At 44.6% G+C, this 21469-nt stretch overlaps 1 protein-coding gene across 1 annotated transcript in view; it reads right to left on the bottom strand.

Annotated features, from left to right (window-relative positions):
- SLC4A11 (solute carrier family 4 member 11) overlaps positions 1–21469 on the bottom strand; it is a 124244-nt gene that overhangs the window by 87391 nt on the left and 15384 nt on the right. Inside the window, exon 2 of the mRNA XM_081332177.1 lies at positions 9352–9402. Coding sequence (XP_081188303.1) covers positions 9352–9402 — 51 coding nt within the window. The remainder of the gene's footprint in view (positions 1–9351; positions 9403–21469) is intronic.

Genomic DNA, 21469 nt, shown 5'->3' with positions numbered 1-21469 from the left:
AAACTGGCTTTCTCGCTCGGCAAAGGGAAAATTGGGGGGCTGAATTGCGGTCGTGAGGCGAGGACTGCCCGGGTTAGGTTTCAGGAGATTGGCTTCCCCTCCCGGCTTTGATTCTGCAGGGACAACAAAGTGTGTACTTAAAAAATATTGGCCCCCGTCCAGATCCCTGAGTGACATTTCCTACACGGCGCACAAGAATCTGTGCGACGCTGCAGGAGGGCAAAAACTGAATGCTTTTCGGAGTGGGATGAAAGGGAAGATTCGTTTGTTCCACAACTGGACAAAATCCCCTCAGGGAGGGGCCGGTTGTGCGAGGAAAGGGTGGGGGGGGGGGTAGGCTGGTGACACAAAAGAGGCACACAATTTACTCTTTCCGTGCCAGCGGCTTGACTTCTAAAGCTCTCCTCACAAACAAAAGCAGTCAACTCCATTAACCTAAGCTACCATGCAGGAAAGTGGGAGATTGTGAGTTCTAGTTCCACCTTAGGTATGAAAACCGGCTGGGTGACTTTTGGTCAGTCACCAGGAGACGGAGAGTTCTAGTCCAGCCTTCGGTATGAATCCTAGCTGGGGGACTTTGGGCCAGTCACCAGGAGACGGAGAGTTCTAGTCCAGCCTTCGGTATGAATCCTATCTGGGTGACTTTGGGCCAGTCACCAGGAGACGGAGAGTTCTAGTCCAGCCTTCAGTATGAATCCTAGCTGGGTGACTTTGGGCCAGTCACCAGGAGACGGAGAGTTCTAGTCCAGCTTTAGGTATGAAACCTGGCTGAGTGACTTTGGGCCAGTCACCAGGAGACGGAGAGTTCTAGTCCAGCCTTCGGTATGAATCCTAGCTGGGTGACTTTGGGCCAGTCACCAGGAGACAGAGAGTTCTAGTCCAGCCTTCAGTATGAATCCTAGCTGGGTGACTTTGGGCCAGTCACCAGGAGACAGAGAGTTCTAGTCCAGCTTTAGGTATGAAACCTGGCTGAGTGACTTTGGGCCAGTCACCAGGAGACAGAGAGTTCTAGTCCAGCCTTCGGTATGAATCCTAGCTGGGTGACTTTGGGCCAGTCACCAGGAGACAGAGAGTTCTAGTCCAGCCTTCAGTATGAATCCTAGCTGGGTGACTTTGGGCCAGTCACCAGGAGACGGAGAGTTCTAGTCCAGCTTTAGGTATGAAACCTGGCTGAGTGACTTTGGGCCAGTCACCAGGAGACGGAGAGTTCTAGTCCAGCCTTCGGTATGAATTCTAGCTGGGTGACTTTGGGCCAGTCCCCAGGAGACGGAGAGTTCTAGTCCAGCTTTAGGTATGAAACCTGGCTGAGTGATTTTGGGCCAGTCACCAGGAGACGGAGAGTTCTAGTCCAGCCTTCGGTATGAATTCTAGCTGGGTGACTTTGGGCCAGTCACCAGGAGACAAAGAATTCTAGTCCTACCTTAGCCATGAAAGCTGGCTAGGTGACTATGGGCCAATCACCAGGAGACGGTGAGTTCTAGTCCCACCTTAGCCATGAGAGCTGGCTGGGTGACTTTGGCCAATCCCTCTCTCTCAGCCCAACCCACCTCACAGGGTTGTTGTTTTGGGGAAAATAGGAGAAGGATAAAGTACAGCTAGTTCTTGACTTACAACAATTCGTTTAGTGACCTTTCAAAGTTACAACGGCACTGAGAAAAAAGGACTTCTGCAGCCTCCCCATGATCACATGATCAAAATTCAGATGCTTGGCAACTGCTTCATACTTATGACGGTTGCAGTGCCCCAAGGTCATACGACCTTTTGCGACCTTCTGATGGGCAAAGTCAATGGGGAAGCCAGATTCACTTCACAACCAGGTTACTAACTTATCAACTGCAATGGGGGCTAAAAAGGTCATAAAATGGGGCAAAACTCACTTCACTTCTTTTCTCACTTAACAACCGAAATTTTGAGCTCAACTGTGGTCATAAGTAGAGGATTACTTGTATTATGCATGTTGACTGCCGTGAGTTACCTCTAAAGTAGTAAAAGTATAATAAACACACACACACACACACCAGGTTTGCTAATTTGTTCCCCTGGTACAAAAACTATGTAAAGTTTCATCAGAAAACCCAACTGCCAAAGGATCGTGTTTCTTATATCCCATTGCATTCCACTTACACCTTAAAATCATTCTTGCTTTCAGCTTCATTTCCCACCAATAATACTTTTAAGCCATATCAGGAAAAACATCCAAATGCATCCAAACGGAAAAATAATATTCATCGCGATGCTTTACTTATTGGGAAAATGGTACCCAGCAGTAGCAGGTTAGGATGTTGAGCTTGTCGATCAAATGGTCGGCAGTCTGGCGGGTCGAATCCCGAGTGCCGCGTAACAGAGTGAGCGCCTGTTACTCGTCCCAGCTTCTGCCAACCTAGCAGTTCGAAAGCACGTAAAAATGCAAGTAGAAAAATAGGGACCACCCCGGTGGGAAGGTAACAGCGTTCCGTGCGCCTTTGGCGCCTAGTCATGCCGGCCACATGACCACGGAGACGTCCTCGGACAAGCGCCGGCTCTTCGGCTTTGAAACGGAGATTTATTTATTTATTTATTTTATTGCATTTATATACCGCCCTTTCCCTGAGGACTCAGGGCGGTTTACAGGGAGTTAAAAGACCAGCAATACAAAAGTTAAAAACCAATTTAAAAAATGAGCACCGGCCCCTAGAGTCGGAAACGACTAGCACGCATGTGCGGGGGAACCTTTACCTTTTACCTTTAGTAGCAGCAATAGACAAGGCAAGGCAAGGCAAGACAAGATATAAAATAAAATAAAATATAAAAATAATAAAACATATATCCCTGTAATTAAAGGAATCCTGCCAAGCTGTGATCACACCGCACCACAACAGCACATGGTACCCAGCAGTAACAGCAAAAATAGAAAATAAAATAAAATAAAATAAAAAATAAAAATGCGATCACACTGCACCACAACAGCACATGGCTGTTCCATCATATCACCACAAATTAAGCCGATCACAAATGCTGCTAATATCAGTGCCAGCGCTTTTTAATCCTCCCTTTAGCGGTCCAACAAGCCGTGATAATTAACGCTGATGAAAAAGATCGCTCTTCTTCTCCGAAGGAGAAATTAATAAAAAACCCTTTCTCGAGCAATCCTTAGCAAAGCTGTTGACGCAACACACGTCTGCGACAATGCAAAAAAACCAAAACAACCCCCCCAAAACCGACAGCTCCTTCCCCAACAACATTAACGCATTTTCAAAAATGTTTATTTAAGTACAGAAAAGGAGAGAAAAAAACCAGGAGAGGCGGAGGCCGCATTGGATTGCTTTCCGTAGTACGTTGGCGTTGCGATGCCGTGAAACCAATCTGGGTTTTGCATCGCTCAATCTGAGATGGAGTTGAAGTTCACACATCTTAAAAGTTCCCAAGCTTGGGAGAAACACTGATTTAAAGTTACAACGGAATTCCCAACAGGTAGCTCCTCGCTCATTCGCATCATTGCTTTTGGGCTGTTTAGCAACTGACTACATCTCTCGGTCCTGTCACGTCAATTTATGATGGTTTGTTTTGCCAAAAACCCAGTGTTTACTTACAGTTTTTCGGCCCAAACAACCCAAGGTGGATTCCCTTAGTGGATTCCCTTAGTGACCGGGGGATTCAGTTAAAGGTAAAGGTAAAGGTTCCCCCGCACATGCATGCTAGGCATTTCCGACTCTAGGGGCCGGTGCTCATCTCCGTTTCAAAGCCGAAGAGCCAGCGCTTGTCCGAGGACGTCTCTGTGGTCATGTGGCCGGCATGACTAGATGCCAAAGGCGCACGGAAAAGTGTTACCTTCCCACCGTAGTGGTCCCTATTTTTCTACTTGCATTTTTACGTGCTTTCAAACTGCTAGGTTGGCAGAAGCTGGGACGAGTAACAGGCGCTCACTCTGTTACACGGCACTCGGGATTCGACCCGCCAAACTGCCGACCTTCTGATCAACAAGCTCAGCGTCCTAACCCACTGAGCCATCGGGTCCCTTAGGATTCAGTTAATGACCACGCAAAAAAAGGATGTATTATCGCTCGGTTGACTCGCTTGATGACCCATCACGATTTATAACCGTTAATAGGCAGGCTTCCATTATTTTTTTTATTTTTATTTTAATTCCATTTATATCCCGCCCTTCTCCGAAGACTCAGGGCGGCTTACAAGCTTAGCAGTAGCCTTCATTCTATGTATATGCCTGCTTATTAGGGCTTTCACACACACCCCAAGCGGCATTATTACAAAGTCAGCTTAATTGCCCCCAACAATCTGGGTCCACAATTATGGTCTTTAATTGTGTGGGGGTTTTTTCCTGTATTGCTTGCCTACCCTCTAGTGGTCATCTGGATTTTTGCAACCAAGCCCAGCCTATTTCTGATTATCCAGCCTATGCAGAGGGTTGCAATCATTCTATGTTTCTTTCTCTTTTTCTTCCTTGCAACGGGGTCCCATCTGCAGCCCTAAAGCTCGCTTTTAACTTCATTATTTTTATTTTTATTTTGTTTTTTGCAAACGAGCATCATTCCAGATGCTGTCTTTTCGTTGTGCAGCGCTTGGTTCCTTTAAACAAAAATAAAAATAAAAATAAATGAATCCTGTAAAATGGTATTTTGCAAAAAAAAAAAGTGGGGCAGGGGAAACAGCATGCAAAATAGCATACTTTTAGGTCTTGCCGATGGCAAGCAAGGATTAGGGTTATTTAGATTTTGGAGGAGAGAGGGAAGGAAAAAGAGAATTAGAAAGACTTCATTTTAAGGCAGTCCTGCCAATTCTGCAAGATTTGTATTTAAAGGCCTGCCTTCTCCTGCCAGACAAACTCACAAGTCTAATTAGACAAGGAAGGGAGAGAAGTAAGGCTGAAAAAGCAGAAAGAACACATGCAGTTGTAGGCAGTACACTCTCTGAACAAAAGAATGTGTTTTGATATAGTAATTTTAACTGTCTTTGGGGGGGGAACCCCACAAAGACATGTTCCAAAACAGAGTAATATTAACAGAATGACAGAGTTGGAAGGGACCTTGGAGGTCTTCTAGTCCAACCCACTGCAATTTCATCTATCTATTCGATTTATCATCTTTCTTTTTCTTTCTCTTTCTTTCTTTCTTTTCTGTTTCTATCTCCATCTATCTATCTGTCTGTCTGTCTATCTATCTATCTATCTATCTATCTATCTATCTATCTATCTATCTATCTATCTATCTATCTATCTATCTATCTATCTATCTATCTATCATCTCATTCTATGTATCATCTATCTAATGTATCACCTATTTAATCTATTATTGATTTAATCTATCATGTATCTATCATATCTCTCTCTCATATCTTCCTCTCTCTAATCTGTCAAATTTATTTCTCTATTATCACTATTATCGCTGTTATTTCCTTTATCATTATCATCTCTATCGCTTATATCTATATCTATCATCTGTCTGTCTATCTATCTATCTATCTATCTATCTATCTATCTATCATCTATCTATCTATCTATCTATCTATCATCTATCTATCTATCTATCTATCTATCTATCTATCTATCTATCTATCTATCTATCTCATTCTATGTATCATCTATCTAATGTATCACCTATTTAATCTATTATTGATTTAATCTATCATGTATCTATCATCTCTCTCTCATCTCTTCCTCTCTCTAATCTGTCAAATTTATTTCTCTATTATCACTATTATCACTGTTATTTCCTTTATCATTATCATCTCTATCGCTTATATCTATATCTATATCTATCATCTATCTGTCTGTCTGTCTGTCTGTCTATCTATCTATCTATCTACACAAACACGCACACACACACACACACATCATCTATCTAGTTATGGCCACCCAACTCTCTCACTCCGACTCTGGGAAGTCTATCAAAATTAAAATTTCTGTAAGCATTTGAGGTTTCTTTCCTTCCTCCCCATTTTTTTTCTTTTCTTTTTTTCTTTTGCAACCTCCAGCTTGGCAAAGAGTTTTGCCAAGCGTGAAAGTTTGCAAGCTCTTTTAGTGACATTTTTTAGCTGCTCTTAATCAAAACGCGAGCCCTTATATGGAGGCTGAATTTCTTATCCACAAGGACCCGGATGCCTATGCTTTGACTTGGATCCTCAGGAGAAAGATGAAAAGCGTCGAACATTTGGTGTCCTGAAAACCTGCCAGCCAGTAGAGCACATTACACAATTCGGCTTGATTTTTTATTTTCTTTTTGCTATGATTAAAACAGATGCACGCGTAGGGACCGCTTCTGTCTTAACTAAGAACTTTTATTGATTTTTTTTCCCAAAGCAGAGCAGCATTACTCTAGGGCAGGGGTAGGCAACCTTGGCTCTTTTATGACTCATGGACCTCAGGAATTCTGGGAGTTGAAGTCCATGAGTCATAAAAGAGCCAAGGTTGCCTACCCTTGCTCTAGGGGCTTTGCGAATAAAAAGATGAAAATGTTTATAGACTTGCAAAACAGATCAGATAGGAGGAGTGCCTTCCAGGCTCCCAATGAGCTATTTGAACCGTTCCAAGTTTTGAATTTTTTTTTTTAATCCCATTTATATCCCGCCCTTCTCCGAAGACTCAGGGCGGCTTACAATCTAAGAAGCACAAATCAATGTGCTTAGCAATAGCCTTCATTCTATGTATATGCCTGTTTATTAGGGCTTTCGGCCCCCACCAAGCGGCATTTTTACAAAGTCAGCTTATTGCCCCCAACAATCTGGGTCCTCATTTTACCTACTTCGGAAGGATGGAAGGCTGAGTCAACCTTGAGCCTGGTGGGACTCGAACCTGCACTAATTGCAGGCAGCTGGTGTTACTTAAGGAGGCATTTGCCCACTGCTCCACCAAGGCTCTCTACTCTCAACTCCGAATGGCCAATTTTGAGAAGGCTGAATGCGATGTGACTGTTTCAAACACAAAACACCTGCTGGGACCTGATAAGCAGTGTGGTGAGATTGGTTGCACTAGGAGAGAGTTATATTACAGGCCACCTTCAGAGTAACAGAATGCACGTAATCCTCCACTTACAACCACAGTGGGGCCCCAAATTTCTGCTGCCAAGTGAGACAGTTGTTAAGCGGATTTTGCCCCATTTTATGACCCTTCTTGCCCCACATGACCTTGGGACCCAGCAATGGTCATTAAGTGTGAACCAATTGCCGAGCCTTTGAATTCTGATCACATGATCGTGGAGATGCTGCAATGGTCGTAAGTCTAAAAAATGGTCGTAAGTCACTTTTTTTCAGTGCCGTTGTAACTTTGGACGGTCGCTAAATAAAACTGTTGTTAAGTGGAGAACTTCCTGTACTGCTTTGACTTGGGACCACAACTGGGTCCAAAATTTCCGTTGCTATGCGAGGCAATTGCTAAGTGAGTTTTGCTCCATTTTATGATGTTTTTGCCAGAGTTTTTAAGTGATTCACAGCAGGTGTTAAATTAGTGACATGGCTGTTAAGTGAATCTGGCTGGAATCTTGACTTGGCTTGGCAGAGGGTCGCAAAAGGGGATCACGTGACCTCAGGACATGACAACCGTCATAAATATGAGTCAGTTGCCGTCCGTCCAAATGTTGATGGTGTGACCACAGAGATGCTGCAACGGTCGTAAGGGTGAAAAATGGCCGTAAGTCGTTTTTTTCCCAGTGCTGCTGTAATTTTGAATGATCGCTAAACAAATGATTGTTAAGTGCAGAACTACCGGTGGGTTCTATTCCTTAACTGGGTTGCAAAATATTTGATATATTTGTGAAGAATGCTGATTAACAGTGCTTTTTAAAAAAATTCAACCATCTCTGCCATTCGTCTCGGTGTTAGCCCAGCTGGTCAAGGGACACACAAAAATTGACTTTACGCAGCAAAACTATAGTGTTTTTGTAGAGTAGCATACTATCTTAAGGGGGACGCGGTGGCTTAGTGGGTTAGGACACTGAGCTTGTCGATCAGAAGGTCGGCAGTTTGGCGGGTCGAATCCCGAGTGCCGCGTAGCAGAGTGAGCGCCTGTTACTCGTCCCAGCTTCTGCCAACCTAGCAGTCCGAAAGCACGTCAAAATGCAAGAAGAAAAATAGGGACCACTCCGGTGGGAAGGTAACAGTGTTCCGTGCGCTTTTGGCGTCTAGTCATGCCGGCCACATGACCACAGAGACGTCCTCGGACAAGTGCTGGCTCTTCGGCTTTGAAACGGAGATGAGCACCGGCCCCTAGAGTCGGAAACGACTAGCACACATGTGTGGGGGAACCTTTACCTTTACCTATACTATCTTATTTCACTCAACACAAGGCACATTAGGACCTAATTTCGAAAGAAAAATATGCAATCAATCTCCCATTCTTGATGTCGGCTGGACTTTGATTTTCTAATTCCAACCCCTTCCAATGCTGAAATGGGTCAAAAGATCATCACTGCTTTGCAAGGTGCAGAGAAAAAACATCTTTAGGAACTAATTTTCTGGCCTCTTCTTAAAAATCTCCAGTCTTCGTAGGTTGGCTCTTCTATGGGGGGAAAAATGTGTTTTTCCTTATATTTAAGCAACACTTAGATAGCTAGGATTCATATCTGTTGATGTTTCTGTGATCAAAAGTTCTTGATCATCCTCCGTGCAACTTCTCTTTATGTACATTGAAAGGACTCTCCCTTGCTCTTTGCAGTGAACTGTTCCACTCCTGTATAGATCTTAGGGTTGTGAAGTTTCCGCTTAAACTTAAAACAAAATTAGTTGTTATGACTTGTATCTGTGTTTCTTCTCCTATCCTATCCATCTCCCCTGTAGTTCCACTGTATACATCTTCTAGCGCTCTATTTTGTGTTTATCAACATATAATTTCATTTACGTATACAAAAATGCACATAAGCAACTCTAATTTGGTTTTAATTGCAGGGGAGGGAGGGAAGGAGGAGAAAAGAGGGAGGGGGGAGCGAGCGAGCAAGAGAAAAAGAAGAATAGAAGGAAGGAGGGAGGGAGGAAAGAGAAACGGAGGGAAAGGGAGGGAGGGAAGAAGGAAGGAAGGAGAGGAAGTGGGAGGAAGGAAGAAGAGGGAGGGAGAGAGAAAATGTAGAAAGGAATAGAGGGAGGGAAGAAGAGGAAAGAAAGGAGGGAAGGAAGGAAGGAAGGAAGGAAGGAAGGAAGGAAGGAAGGAAGGAAGGAAGGAAGGAAGGAAGGAAGGAAGGAAGGAAGGAGATGGAGTGGGAGGGAGGGAGGAAGGAGGGAAAATGAAGAAAGGAACAGAAGGAAGGAGGGAGGGAAGGAAAGAAGAAGGAGGGAGGGAGGGAGGGAGAGAAAAGGAAGGAAGGATGGAAAGAAAAAGAGGAAGGAAGGAAGGAGGGACAGAAAAAAGGAAGGCAGGAAATGAACACTTACCTGTTTCTTCAAAGAAGTACCCATTTCTGGACATCGCGGCCGGTGGACTTTCTAGGAAGGAAAACAATAGAGATACTTAAGTCAGTTGGTAGCTCACTCTCAACACTTATTTTCCAAAAGCAAGCATTAAGTTAAGATTGCCTCTTTGTCTCCATGCCAAGGCGCTCGGCTTAGCACTCTCTCTTTCGACCCACCTCCCCAAAATGGAGGCACCCATTTGTTCCCCCCAGTTCTACTCCATCACTGGCCACATCTACACCACACTGGCCTCTCTAGTTCATAAATATTTGCCTCTGTCCATTGTCACCAGCCAGGCTGGGCCAGTCCACCCATTTTAGTCCCTTGGTTTAAGGTTTTCTTTCATGCGGATGGGGAAACATGGCTGCCCAGATGACTAAACTACATCTCCCAGCATTCCCCACTGCTGAGCACAACAGCTGCTGGGCCTGGGCTTCACAGGCCTTGTCCTTATGAACCCACACCAAGAATCCGACATTCATCTTAGGCTTAAAAAGTTGCAGGAATTGGGTATGCCTAGTTCAGGGGTAGGCAACCTTGGCTCTTTTATGACTCGTGGACTTCAACTCCCAGAATTCCTGAGCCAGTATGGCTCAGCTTGGAAACCTCTCCCTTTCCCCTCAGCACAGCTGGCTCAGGAATTCTGGGAGTTGAAGTCCACGAGTCATAAAAGAGCCAAGGTTGCCTACCCCTGGCCCTAGTTTAATGAAAAGAAGGACTAGGGGGGACATGACAGCAGTCTTCCAGTATTTGAGGGGGCCGCCACATTCTCTTAACAACCATGTTACTAACTTAATGCTGCACTGATTCACTTAACAACCACCTCGCTTAGCCACAGAAATTTTGAAGAGACGGACGTGACAGCTGTCTTCCAGTATTTGGGGGGAGGGGGTGTCTATCACAGAGAAGGGGTGTGTGAGTGAACCTATTCGCACGTAACCCCTGCCTTGCTTAACAATGCAAATTCTGTTCTCAATTTTGGTCGTAAGTCGAGGACTACGGTACCTATAATCCCGGACATTTCACTTTGGATCTTATTGGTGAACGTGCAGTGGTGGAATTTGAATGGGTTGGCCAGGTTCGGGCACAGCCAGATCTCTGTCTGCCTTCTGGAACAAGCATTAAGAGCTTTCCCCCCACCCCTAAATTAGCTTTAGAAATCATATCTCCTGCTTCCGTTTAAGGCTTTATGATGGAATAAAAACAATACCTGCTACTCTTCATTTACAGGTTGCGATGAAGCAATTAAATCTCTTTGGGATTCTGCCCTACTTGCAGGTGTAGGAAGCCATGGAAATGACCTCGGAGAACCTTTCCAAAAACTACTATAACAGCAGGTGCCAAAACATGCTTTGAGCCCCGGAAACAAGGAAAGAAGAGGAAGCTATTTCATTTTAATGTATGCTGATCAGCGTACATTGACAATAAAGTTTCTATTCTATTCTATTCTATTCTATTCTATTCTATTCTATTCTATGCTATGCTATGCTATGCTATGCTATGCTATTCTATTCTATTCTATTCTATTCTATTCTATTCTATTCTATTCTATGCTATTCTATTCTATTCTACTTTTATTCTATTCTATTCTTCTATTCTAATTTTATTCTAATTTTATTCTATTATTATATTGTACTGTATTCTTATTCTATTCTATTCTTATATTATTCTATTCTATACTATTTTATTCTATTCTATTTTTATTCTATTCTATTCTATTCCATTCCATTCAATTCAATTCCATTCCATATTCTATTCTATTATTATTCTATTGTATTCTATTCTATTCTATTCCATATTCTATTCTATTCTATTCTATTTTATTCTATTCCATATTCTATTCTATTCTATGCTATTCTATTCTATTCTATTCTATTCTATTCTATTCTATTCTATTCTATTCTATTCTATTCTATTATTCTATTCTATTCTATTCTATTCTATTCTATTTTATTCTATTCTATTCTATTCTATTCTATTCTATTATTCTATTTTATTCTATTATTATTCTATTCTATTTTTATTCTATATTGTATTTTATTCTATTTTTATTCTATTATTCTATTGTATTCTATTCTATTCTTATTCTATTCTATTCTTGTATTATTCTTCTATTCTATTCTATTCTGTTCTGTTCTGTTCTGTTCTGTTCCGTTCCGTTCCGTTCCGTTCCATTCCATATTCTATTCTATTCTATTATTATTCTATTATTATTCTATTCTATTCTATTCTATTCTATTCTATTCTATTCTATTCTATTCTATTCTATTCTATTCTATTCTATTCTATTCTATTCTATTCCAGAATTCCAAGTCCCGTGTTTCGCCCCATTTTGTGACCTTCCTTGCCAAAACTGTTCAGTGAATCCCTGCAGTTGTTAATAACCTGGTCATTAAGTGAATCTGGCTTCCCCATTGACTTTACTCGTCAGAAGGTCACAAAAGGGGATCACATGACCCCAGGACCCTGCAACCATTGTAAACATGAATCAGTTGCCAAGCATTTGAATTTTGATCACATGACCCTGGGGAAGCTGCAACGGTTGTAAGTGTGAAAAATGGTCATATAAGTCCCTTTTTCCAGTGCTCCTGTAACTTTGAACGGTCAGTAAATGAACTGTTGTAAATCGAAGACTACCTGTCTTTAGGACAGCTGCATTATCCCCGGGCCAAGAGATCGTTATTTGCAACCTTCCCAAGCAAAGTCAATGGGGGAAACCAGATTTGCTTAATGACGGCATGACTCCCTTAACAACATCAGTGATTTGCTGCTCAACAATTGTGGCTACAAAGGTCGTGAAATGGGGCAAGCCTCATTTAACGACTGCCTTGCTTAACGGTGGAAACTTTGAGCTCCATAAGCCGAAACTATGTTATCAAATAATAGTCTCAATGTTCAGTCTTAATCAGCCAAAGTCGCCAGAAATAACACAGATCCTAACCGTAAACAAGCACATCCATTTTATATTCATGTAGGATGAATTTATCATTTTCTCTAAAAATACAAAAACCTCTTTTCTTCCCATATCTGGGCCTCCTCACCATAAACAAATCTTTAAAGCTTCACCGCTCAAAGTTAATCAGAAAGAAAGCCATTAAGAGCCACCAGAAACACCCTATTAAAATCTAATTCCATCAAACGATACCCCACAAATTAATTTCTTGTCGTCTTCCCTTCATCTCATCTCAGAACTTCCCCTTCACTTCCCTTCAATTTTAATATCGTGGCTTATCGCTTTCTCTAAAAGCACAACCAAAAAATATATATATCTTTTTCCCCCGTATCTTATCTATAAACAAATCTTTAAAGCCTCGTCTGTCAGTCTTGGTTTAAAAAAAATATATTAAATGCTGCTAACAAAACAACAACAACAACAACAACCCAAAACCATCATGTACATTGAGCAGATTTGAGTTCTTAGACAGTTTTGTTTTTAAAATTAAATCTTATGCAAGATATTTTGCTCCAAACGTCGATCAGTTCTGGCATTCATTTATGGGTTTTCAGCAACGCTGAACTTAGTCACCACCTCACATGAACCCATCATCGCCCTAAATTTCCCATAAATTCCTAAATAATCTGGAAAAGCATTGGTGAAGATTCCCTTTTCACCTGTAAGTCAAGAACAGGCTGCTTTGAGGGGTCCCGAGTGCTCTCTGAGCTGGGTGGTTTTCTTGCAGACGTTTTATCCCCAAACTAGGTAACGTCATCAGTCCTAGAGGGGAGTGGGGTTTGCAGAGAGGAGGAGGAGGAGGAGGAGAAGGAGGAGGAGGAGGAAGAAGAGAAGGAGGAGGAAGAAGAGAAGGAGGAGGAAGAGAAGGACGACTGTGGGGTCCTTGGCGCTCTCTGAGCTGGGTGGTTTTCTTGCAGACGTTTCATCACCAAACTAGGTTACGTCATCAGTCCTAGAGGGGAGTGGGGTTTGCAGAGAGGAGGAGGAGGAGGAGGAGGAAGAAGAGGAGGAGGAAGAGAAGGAGGACTGTTGGGTCCTTGGTGCTCTCTGAGCTGGGTGGTTTTCTTGCAGACGTTTCATCACCAAACTAGGTTACGTCATCAGTGCCACTGACGTTACTGATTACTGTACTGTTACTAGATGTTAACTAGTTTGGTAAAGAAACGTTGGGTCATGAAACGTCTGCAAGAAAACCACCCAGCTCTGAAAGCCTCAAAGACCCCACAGTCCTCCTCCTCCTTGAATCCACAGCCCCCCTCCCTTCTAGCACTGATGACGTTACCTAGTTGGGTAATGAAAAGTCTGCAAGAAAACAACCCAGCTCAGAGACCACCAAAGACCCCACGATCCTCCTCCTCCTCTTCCTCCTCCTCCCTACAAACTCTCTTCCCTCTAACACTGATGTTACCTAGTTGGGTTAGGGTTATCATAGAGCCTTGGTGGAGCAGTGGGCTAATGCCTCCCTAAGTAACACCAGCTGCCTGCAATTAGTGCCGGTTCGAGTCCCACCAGGCTCCAGGTTGACTCAGCCTTCCATCCTTCCCAGGTAGGTAAAATGAGGACCCAGATTGTTGGGGGCAATTAAGCTGACTTTGTAATAATGCCGCTTGGGGTGTGTGTGAAAGCCCTAACAAGCAGGCATATACATAGAATGAAGGCTACTGCTAAGCTTGTAAGCCGCCCTGAGTCTTCGGAGAAGGGCAGGATATAAATGTAATAAAAATAAAATAAATAAATAAAATCATTGTCCCATGGTGTGTGTGTGTGTGTGTGTGTGTGTGTGTGACGTGATCCCCTTTTGCGACCTTCTGACAAGCAAAGACAAAAAGAGGAGCCAGGTTCACGTAACAACCACGTTACTAACTTAACAACCGCAGTGATTCGCTTAACGACCATGCCGGGAGAGGTCGTAAAATGGGGCGAAGCTCATTTAACGAGTGTCCTCACTCGGCAACAGGAATCTGGGGCTCCGCTGTAACCTGAGGACTGCCTGTGTTCTTTGTGCAGACGCGAGCTTCGGCGCGCGTTAATATATTTAATTTTGTAGCACAACCTTGCACCATACCGCCCCCTGTTACATTACCCTTGTCCATTACTGGGAGGATCAACAATACGAAATAGCCCGCTCTAAATAATCTTTTCAGCCACAGTGGCGGGTGGGGGGGAAAAGCAAAGATTGCTAAAAAAAAAAAAAAGAGAGAGAGAGAGAGAGAGCCCGTATTTGCTTCACTGATTACCACAAAGGGCTTTTGATTGTGTGGATCGCATCATGCTGTGGAAAGTGCACCGAAAAAAAATAAAAATGAAAATGAAAATCCCGGCACATCTCTTTGTGCTCATGAGAAAATTATGCACAGGTCAGAAAGCCACAGCGTGGACGGAACAAGGCGAAACGGACTTGGCGCCAGGTTGGCAAAGGAGTTGCAGAACTGCAAAATAACAAGTGTCGGAAGGGACCTTGGGAGGTCATCTAGTCCAACCCCACCCCTTGCTCAAGCAGGAGACCCTATACCATTTTCAGACAAAGGATTCTCCCATCTCTTCTTGAAGACCTCCACTGATGGAGCACCCACAATAGACTAGCAGAATTGGAAGGTACCTTGGGAGGTCATCTAGTCCAACCCCACCCACCCACCCCCCCGCTCAAGCAGAAGACCCTATACCATTTTCAGGCAAAGGGTTCTCCCACCTCTTCTTGAAGACCTCCACTGATGGAGCACCCACAATAGAATAACACAGTTGGAAGGGACCTTGGGAGGTCATCTAGTCCAACCCCGCCCCCTGCTCAAGCAACAGACCCTATACCCTTTTCAGACAAAGGGTTGTCCCCTCTCTACTTGAAGACCTCCAGTGATGGAGTATCCGCAACTCCTGGAGGCAAGCTACTGATTACGGCTAGTCCTCAACTTACGACAACTGAGCCCCAAATTCCTGTCGCTAGGTGAAAAAAGTTGTGAAGTGAATCAATGCAGCTGTTAAGTTAGTAACACGGTCGTTAAGTGAATCTGGCTTTTCCCCCCCATTCACTTTGCTCAACGGGAGGTCACAAAAGTGGAGCACATGACCCCGGGGCACAGCGACCATCCTAAGTACGAATCAGTTGCCAAGAACTTGAATTTTGATCATGTGACCCGGGGGGGGATGCTGCAACGGTCGTGAAGTGTGGAAAAAAGCGACAAGCCATTTCCCCCCCCCCGGTGCCATCGCGACTTTGAACGGTCACTACATGAACTGTCGTATGTCGAGGACTACCTGTAATGATTGCGGAAGATCCAGACGTAATCCTGTGGGAAAAATTGTAAGGGGACTTCAGCAAATTTAAAGGAATTATTTCTATCGGTTTTCCACCAGAAAGAGCACGGCAATTGATCCACAGCTATTGTGAAGAACATGTTTTAAATAACAAGAGAGTTGGGGGGGGCAGGGGTCTCAGTTATTCCACCCTGGAAGATAAAAAGATGGCTGGGCTCGCTTCCTAGACCCTTCAGAGGCCGAAGAGACACACAAAACACAAAGCACACACCAGAAATGGGGGGATGATCCACAGAAAAACATTCCTCTCTTTTGACAGGGGAGAAAGAGGAGGAGGAGGAGGAAGGGAGGAAGAAGAGGTGGAGGGGAGGAAGGGAGAAGGAAGGGAGGAGGAGGGGAGGAGGAAGGGAGGAGGAGGAACAGGGGAGGAAGAAGAGGAGGAAGAGGAGGAGGAGGGGAGGAGGAAGAGAGGAAGAAGAAGAGGAGGAGGGGAGGAGGAGGAAGGGAGGAGGAAGGGGAGGAGGAGGAGAGGAGGAGGAGGAGGAGGAAGGGGAGGAGGAGGAGAGGAGGAGGAGGAGGAGGAAGGGGAGGAGGAGGAGGAAGAGGAAGAGGAGGAAGGGAGGAAGAAGAGGGGAGGAGGAGGAAGGGAGGAGGAGGGGAGGAGGAGGAAGGGGAGGAGGAGGAGGGGAGGAAGAGGAGGAGGAGGAAGAGAAGGAAGAGGAGGAAGAAGAGGAGGAGGAGGAGGAGGAGGAGGAGGAGGAGGAGGAGGAGGAGGAGGAGAGCAAGGCTGGCTGGCTGACTTGGCAGGGCAGAACCTTTGAAGGCAAACATCCACCCACACAAATTTCATTTCCAGCATGCTGACTACAAACCAGGATCGGCTCAGCTCGGACAGATGCTGGAGGAGAGGGGGAAAAGCGGTGCCTTTCATCAGCTCACAAGCCAACATTGCAAAGCAAAATCCACCAGGTTTTGCAAGGCTGAATCCGGGGCCACGGGGAAGTGGGTTTAACAGGTGGTGTGTGTTTTGTGTGTTTCTGCTCCGCTCTGATCCCCTGGGCCAGCCTTCCCATGCAGGTGCCATAAGGAAACAACACCCACACCCACACACACACACACACACACCTCCAAGGGTCACCCTCTTCCTTCGCCCCCACCTCCCCCCCAAAAAAATAAAATCCGGGATATTTTTATTATTATTTTTTTGCAGCAACCAGTTGTGAGGATTTTGCACAAAGCGACACGGGTGTCCGGCAAACGAGTCAGCACCCCGTTGCTTGTCGGGATTTAGCTGACCGACGGGCCATTCCGAGAGTCCAGATAGGGAATCGCGTAAACAGGAAAAAAGGGGTCATCTTTATTTTATTTTTTTCTGATTTTTGAAAGATGGGAGAGGAGAGAAAAACAGATCTGGCTTTTGATGCCTCTGCTGGAAAGAGGGATGTGTCGGCTGCCAGCAATCGTGGTCAGCGGAAATCCTAGTCTAACATACACACACACACACACACACACACACACACACACACACACACACTGCTATCTTCCCGTATTCACGTTTTGCAGCCTGGCAGGTAAGTCCTCAACTTACGACTCCGTTCGAGCTGAAAATTTCTGTCACTAAGCGAGACAGCGATTAAGGGAGTTTCGCCCTGTTTCCTGGCCACCACTGTTAAGTGAATCACTGCAGCTGTTCAGATAGTAACACGGTCATTAAGTGAATCCAGCTTCCCCCTTGAGTTTCCTTGTCCGAAGGCCGCCAAAAGGGGATCACATTGCAACTGTCATAAATCTGAGTCAGTTGCCAAGCGTCTGAATTTTGATCGCGTGACCCTGGGGATGCCTGCAAAGGTCGTGTGAAAAATGAGAATTCAAGTCACTCTTTTTCAGTGCCGTTGTAACTTTGAACAGTCACTAAATGAATGAATGGCTATCCAGCTGAGGATTGCCTGTATTCTCTTCCTTCCCCGTATTTGACCACCTCATGTTGAAAGTCCGAGTTTGTTGCGCTGTTTGTGCACGGCACTGAGCAAGCCAGGAATCATGGCTTGTTATCCACTGACAAGCTGGAGTTGGGGAACAGGGTTTCGTCTCGGTTTCTAGCTTGTTGGGGAGGGGGGGGACAGGCAAGGATTGGAATATGGGATTAACCGAACCACAGCAGTAGCATTCTTGTCTTTTTATCCGGTTTATCGATTTATGAAGTGTATATGCAGGTAGGCCTCGATAAAACCATCCGTTTAGTGCAAGGGTCTTCAAACCCTCAGCGTGCTGGCTGAGGAATTCTGGGAGTTGAAGTCCACAAGTCATCAAAGGGCCAAGTTTGAGGACCCCTAGTTTAGTGAGTGTGTGTAGTTACAACACTGAGAAGAGTGTCCGGTCCTCACACGTACAACCACCACAGCATTCCCCAGGGTCACGTGACCAAAATGCAGGCACTTGGTGACTGACTCACATTTATGACGGTTGCATTGTCCCGAGGTCACGTAATCCCCATCGGCGGCCTTCCCAGAAACAGAATCAACGGGAGAAGCCAGAATCGCTTAACGACTGCATGATTCGCTTAACAACTGTCGCAAAAAGAGACTGTAAAAATCAGGCACCACTCCATGAACAAACCACCTTGCTTAGCAATGGTGGCCGTAAATGCGAGGACCGCTCAGCTCCCAATGGTCTCACAGAGAGATGGGCCGGCAAATAAGTTGAAGAAAATAAATAAATGGCCTCAAGTTTAAAAAAAAAGGTGAAAAACAAGAAAAAAAAAAGACCAAAAAGGGCCAAGAAGGATCAAGTGAAGAAGGCCAAACTAGCAGATTCCCTATACAGGTAGTCCTCGACTTACGATCACAACCGAAGCCAAAATGTCTGTCACTAAGTGAGACGTTGGTTAAATCAGCTTTGCCCTGTTTTACGACCTTTCTTGCTACGGTCATTTACAGAATCACCGCCGTTGTAAAGTTTCTGACCTGGTCGTTAAGTGAATCTGGCTTGTTTGTCAGAAGGTCACAAAAGAGGATCACGTCTCCCCCGGGACACTACGACCGTCATAAATATGACTCAGTTGCCGAGTGTCTGAATTTTGAAAATTATGACTGTAGAGATGCTGCAACGGTCGTTAAAGTCACTTTTTTCAAGGGCTGTTGTAACTTTGAGTGGTCACTAAATGAAATGTTGTTGAGTCGAGGACTTCCCGTACACACCATGAAGCCTGTTCTCAGCATGCGGAAATTTTCCAGCATGATGGTTTGCCGTACTCTGTGAACCCACCCCAGGGTTAGTTTAAATCAATTTTTAGGAAAGCATTTCAAGCTTTTCTACGCCGATGCTCATAAATCTCCTCAACAGCCAGCCCCTTGGCCTGCAGCTAGTCAGTCTAACCTGCAGACCTTAAAATAAATTCACACCGTTCTTTTAAACAGCACCATTTCCTACAACGGTAGCCTGAGACTCGCTTTCCAGCATGCTTCTAGTCCTCATGATCCCGCTCTTAAAAATGTTTAGGAGATATTTCCCGCTACAGTTACAGCCACCCTGTAGGTAAGTCACGGAGGAAAAAGGCGAAGCGATTGCTTTAAAATCAGACCGGCCACCTCAGCCCTGGGCCTCAGTCTTCCGTCTCTGAAATGGGTAGGATGCCAACTTACTCGACAAGAGAAATAAATGATGAATTGCAGCAGCCTGCAATTTCAGCTCAGTGGAAATCATAGTTGAGCCGTCTTCTCCACATATTCTGATAGATGCATTAATAGAGTTAATCTGTCAAGCTCCCGTCAATCTGAAATGGCGCAAAACTGCCTCGACAGCATTCCTCAAACCACAGAAAGCCATCTCCAAGCGCCGGAAATGGACGGGATCCTGTCCCAAACATCTTCCAATTATATATCAAAATCTCCTTTTGGCAGTAAACAGGCTGTATATGCATTTTAAATCAATAAACACACACAAAAAAATCAGGGCTGTAGTTTAAAAACAACCCTGGGCTCATACATCCCAGTTTATAAATTCACTTTATTCATCCTCATTTATAAAACACATCTTGGCCCGGGAGAATGGGGGGGGGGGGAGAAAAAAAATCCAGCAAACTGTACTTTATTTACATTTTTGACATTCCAAAGCCGGGCAAAATAGGAAACTCGATCTAGCCTTTTTCCTATTTTAATTTGGGAGACTCGGCAGTTTGCGACGAAGAAAAACACGAGCGAGTCTTAGTAATTAGTTAGCTAATGAGTTAAATAAAGCAAGCAATAGAAATAAAACGGGTTTCACTCGCTGGAATCTGAGAAATATCAATCTTCCCGCAGACCTTCTCTAGCCCAACTCAATTATTTGGACATTATTTTCACTGTGTTTTCTAAACTAGGGGTAGGGATATTAAATTATTGCCAAATTTATATGCCTAATACAATAAAGCAAACGGGGTTGGGGATGAGCCAATGAAAGAACTGCCTATTTTTCTTCATCTCCAGCAGACAAGTGGGTGATGCAACAAATATTTTTTTAAAAAACTAATCCAGCGTGTGTTATGTATGTATGTATACGTATATGTTATATGTGTGTGTGCGCGCGCACACACACACACACACACACACACACACATATATATATATATACAAACACTTTATTCCCAAATAAAAGCAAATTCTCAGGTCTTCACCTCTATGAATAAAACTGGAATTATGCTAAAGAATCCAAGAATCCAATCTGCTGTGGAAATCAAGAGCTGAGCTTTTAAGATCTCTGTCGTTTGCCCCCCCCACCCCAAAATCCTACCTGACTTCACTTTGTTCATCCTTCGTTTTATTTATTTAATTAAATCTCTAGGTTGCCTGTGCCCCTTACGAGGCGACTCCGAGCGGCATAGAAATTTAATAAAATAATTTATGACTTTATATACTTTGATTTAAACACCCCTTGCTACACCCCCACCCCGTGCTTTATCTGTGTTAAAACAACTTGCCTGGAGACTCAGCAAAACAAAAATTGACAAATCAATTCATAGATATATTTTTTCCCCCCTTTCGTGCGGTACAAGCCGCAACAACCGCCCTAAAGAATTGTGCGGCTGGCTGTTCAGGAGGTACGCACAGCCCCCCCACACACACACACAATACAACACACCCACAAAGACAGCTCTGGGTCTCTTTTACCTTCCCAACGCAAACTCTGGAGGCCCTGCTAAATATATTTTATTCCTCTTATCCGGAGCTGCCCGTAAAAACACATTTGCAAATGTACTTTCTGCTCCCCAAGCAAGCGAGATGCTTCTTAAAAGCCGGCCTGGGTGGGTGGGGGGGAAACACACACACACACACACACAGACACACAAAACTCACAATATCAGCTTACTTTTTGGATTAAATAATTCAAAAGTACTCCGAGGATAATTGCTGCAGAGGCGTGGATGGCAAAGGACAGCTTACCTAAGGTGCAACTTTAGAAATGATGGACGCCACGCAAGACGGTGGTGGTGCCGCCGGCGTTTCGTCTCTCCTTCCAAGCCTGCCCCCCCCCAAAAAAACCCCCACTCCAGCCTGGTTTGCACACTCGGGTGCCCTTGCACACTCAGGTGGCTGAGCAAGCCAGGCAGAAGACTGGAGCTCCTGGCCTGCCATATTAATAGCCGCCCGGCCAAGGCATCTTTCTCCGTTGCTCACTTGCAATTGGCGAGCTGGAGAAAAATGGGTGGGCAGAGGTACCGTCGCTCGGGTTGCACAGAGGCGGACGCTGTCAATCCCAGGTGGGAAGAGAGACTGGGGGGGGGAGCAGAGGGGGGGAGAAACAGGGGGTTGGGTGGGCAGGAAAAGCTGGGGAACGGAGAGGTGGAAAAGCAGGAGGGGTGGGTGGGTGAGGGGAGGCGTGGACTAAATTCCCAGAAAAAAAAGAAAAGATAATTTTGTG

The sequence above is a fragment of the Vipera berus genome, assembly GCF_964194415.1.
Source record: "Vipera berus genome assembly, chromosome: 7".
Classification (NCBI taxonomy): Eukaryota; Metazoa; Chordata; class Lepidosauria; order Squamata; family Viperidae; genus Vipera; species Vipera berus.
This window is presented reverse-complemented; position numbering and strand designations above follow the sequence as displayed.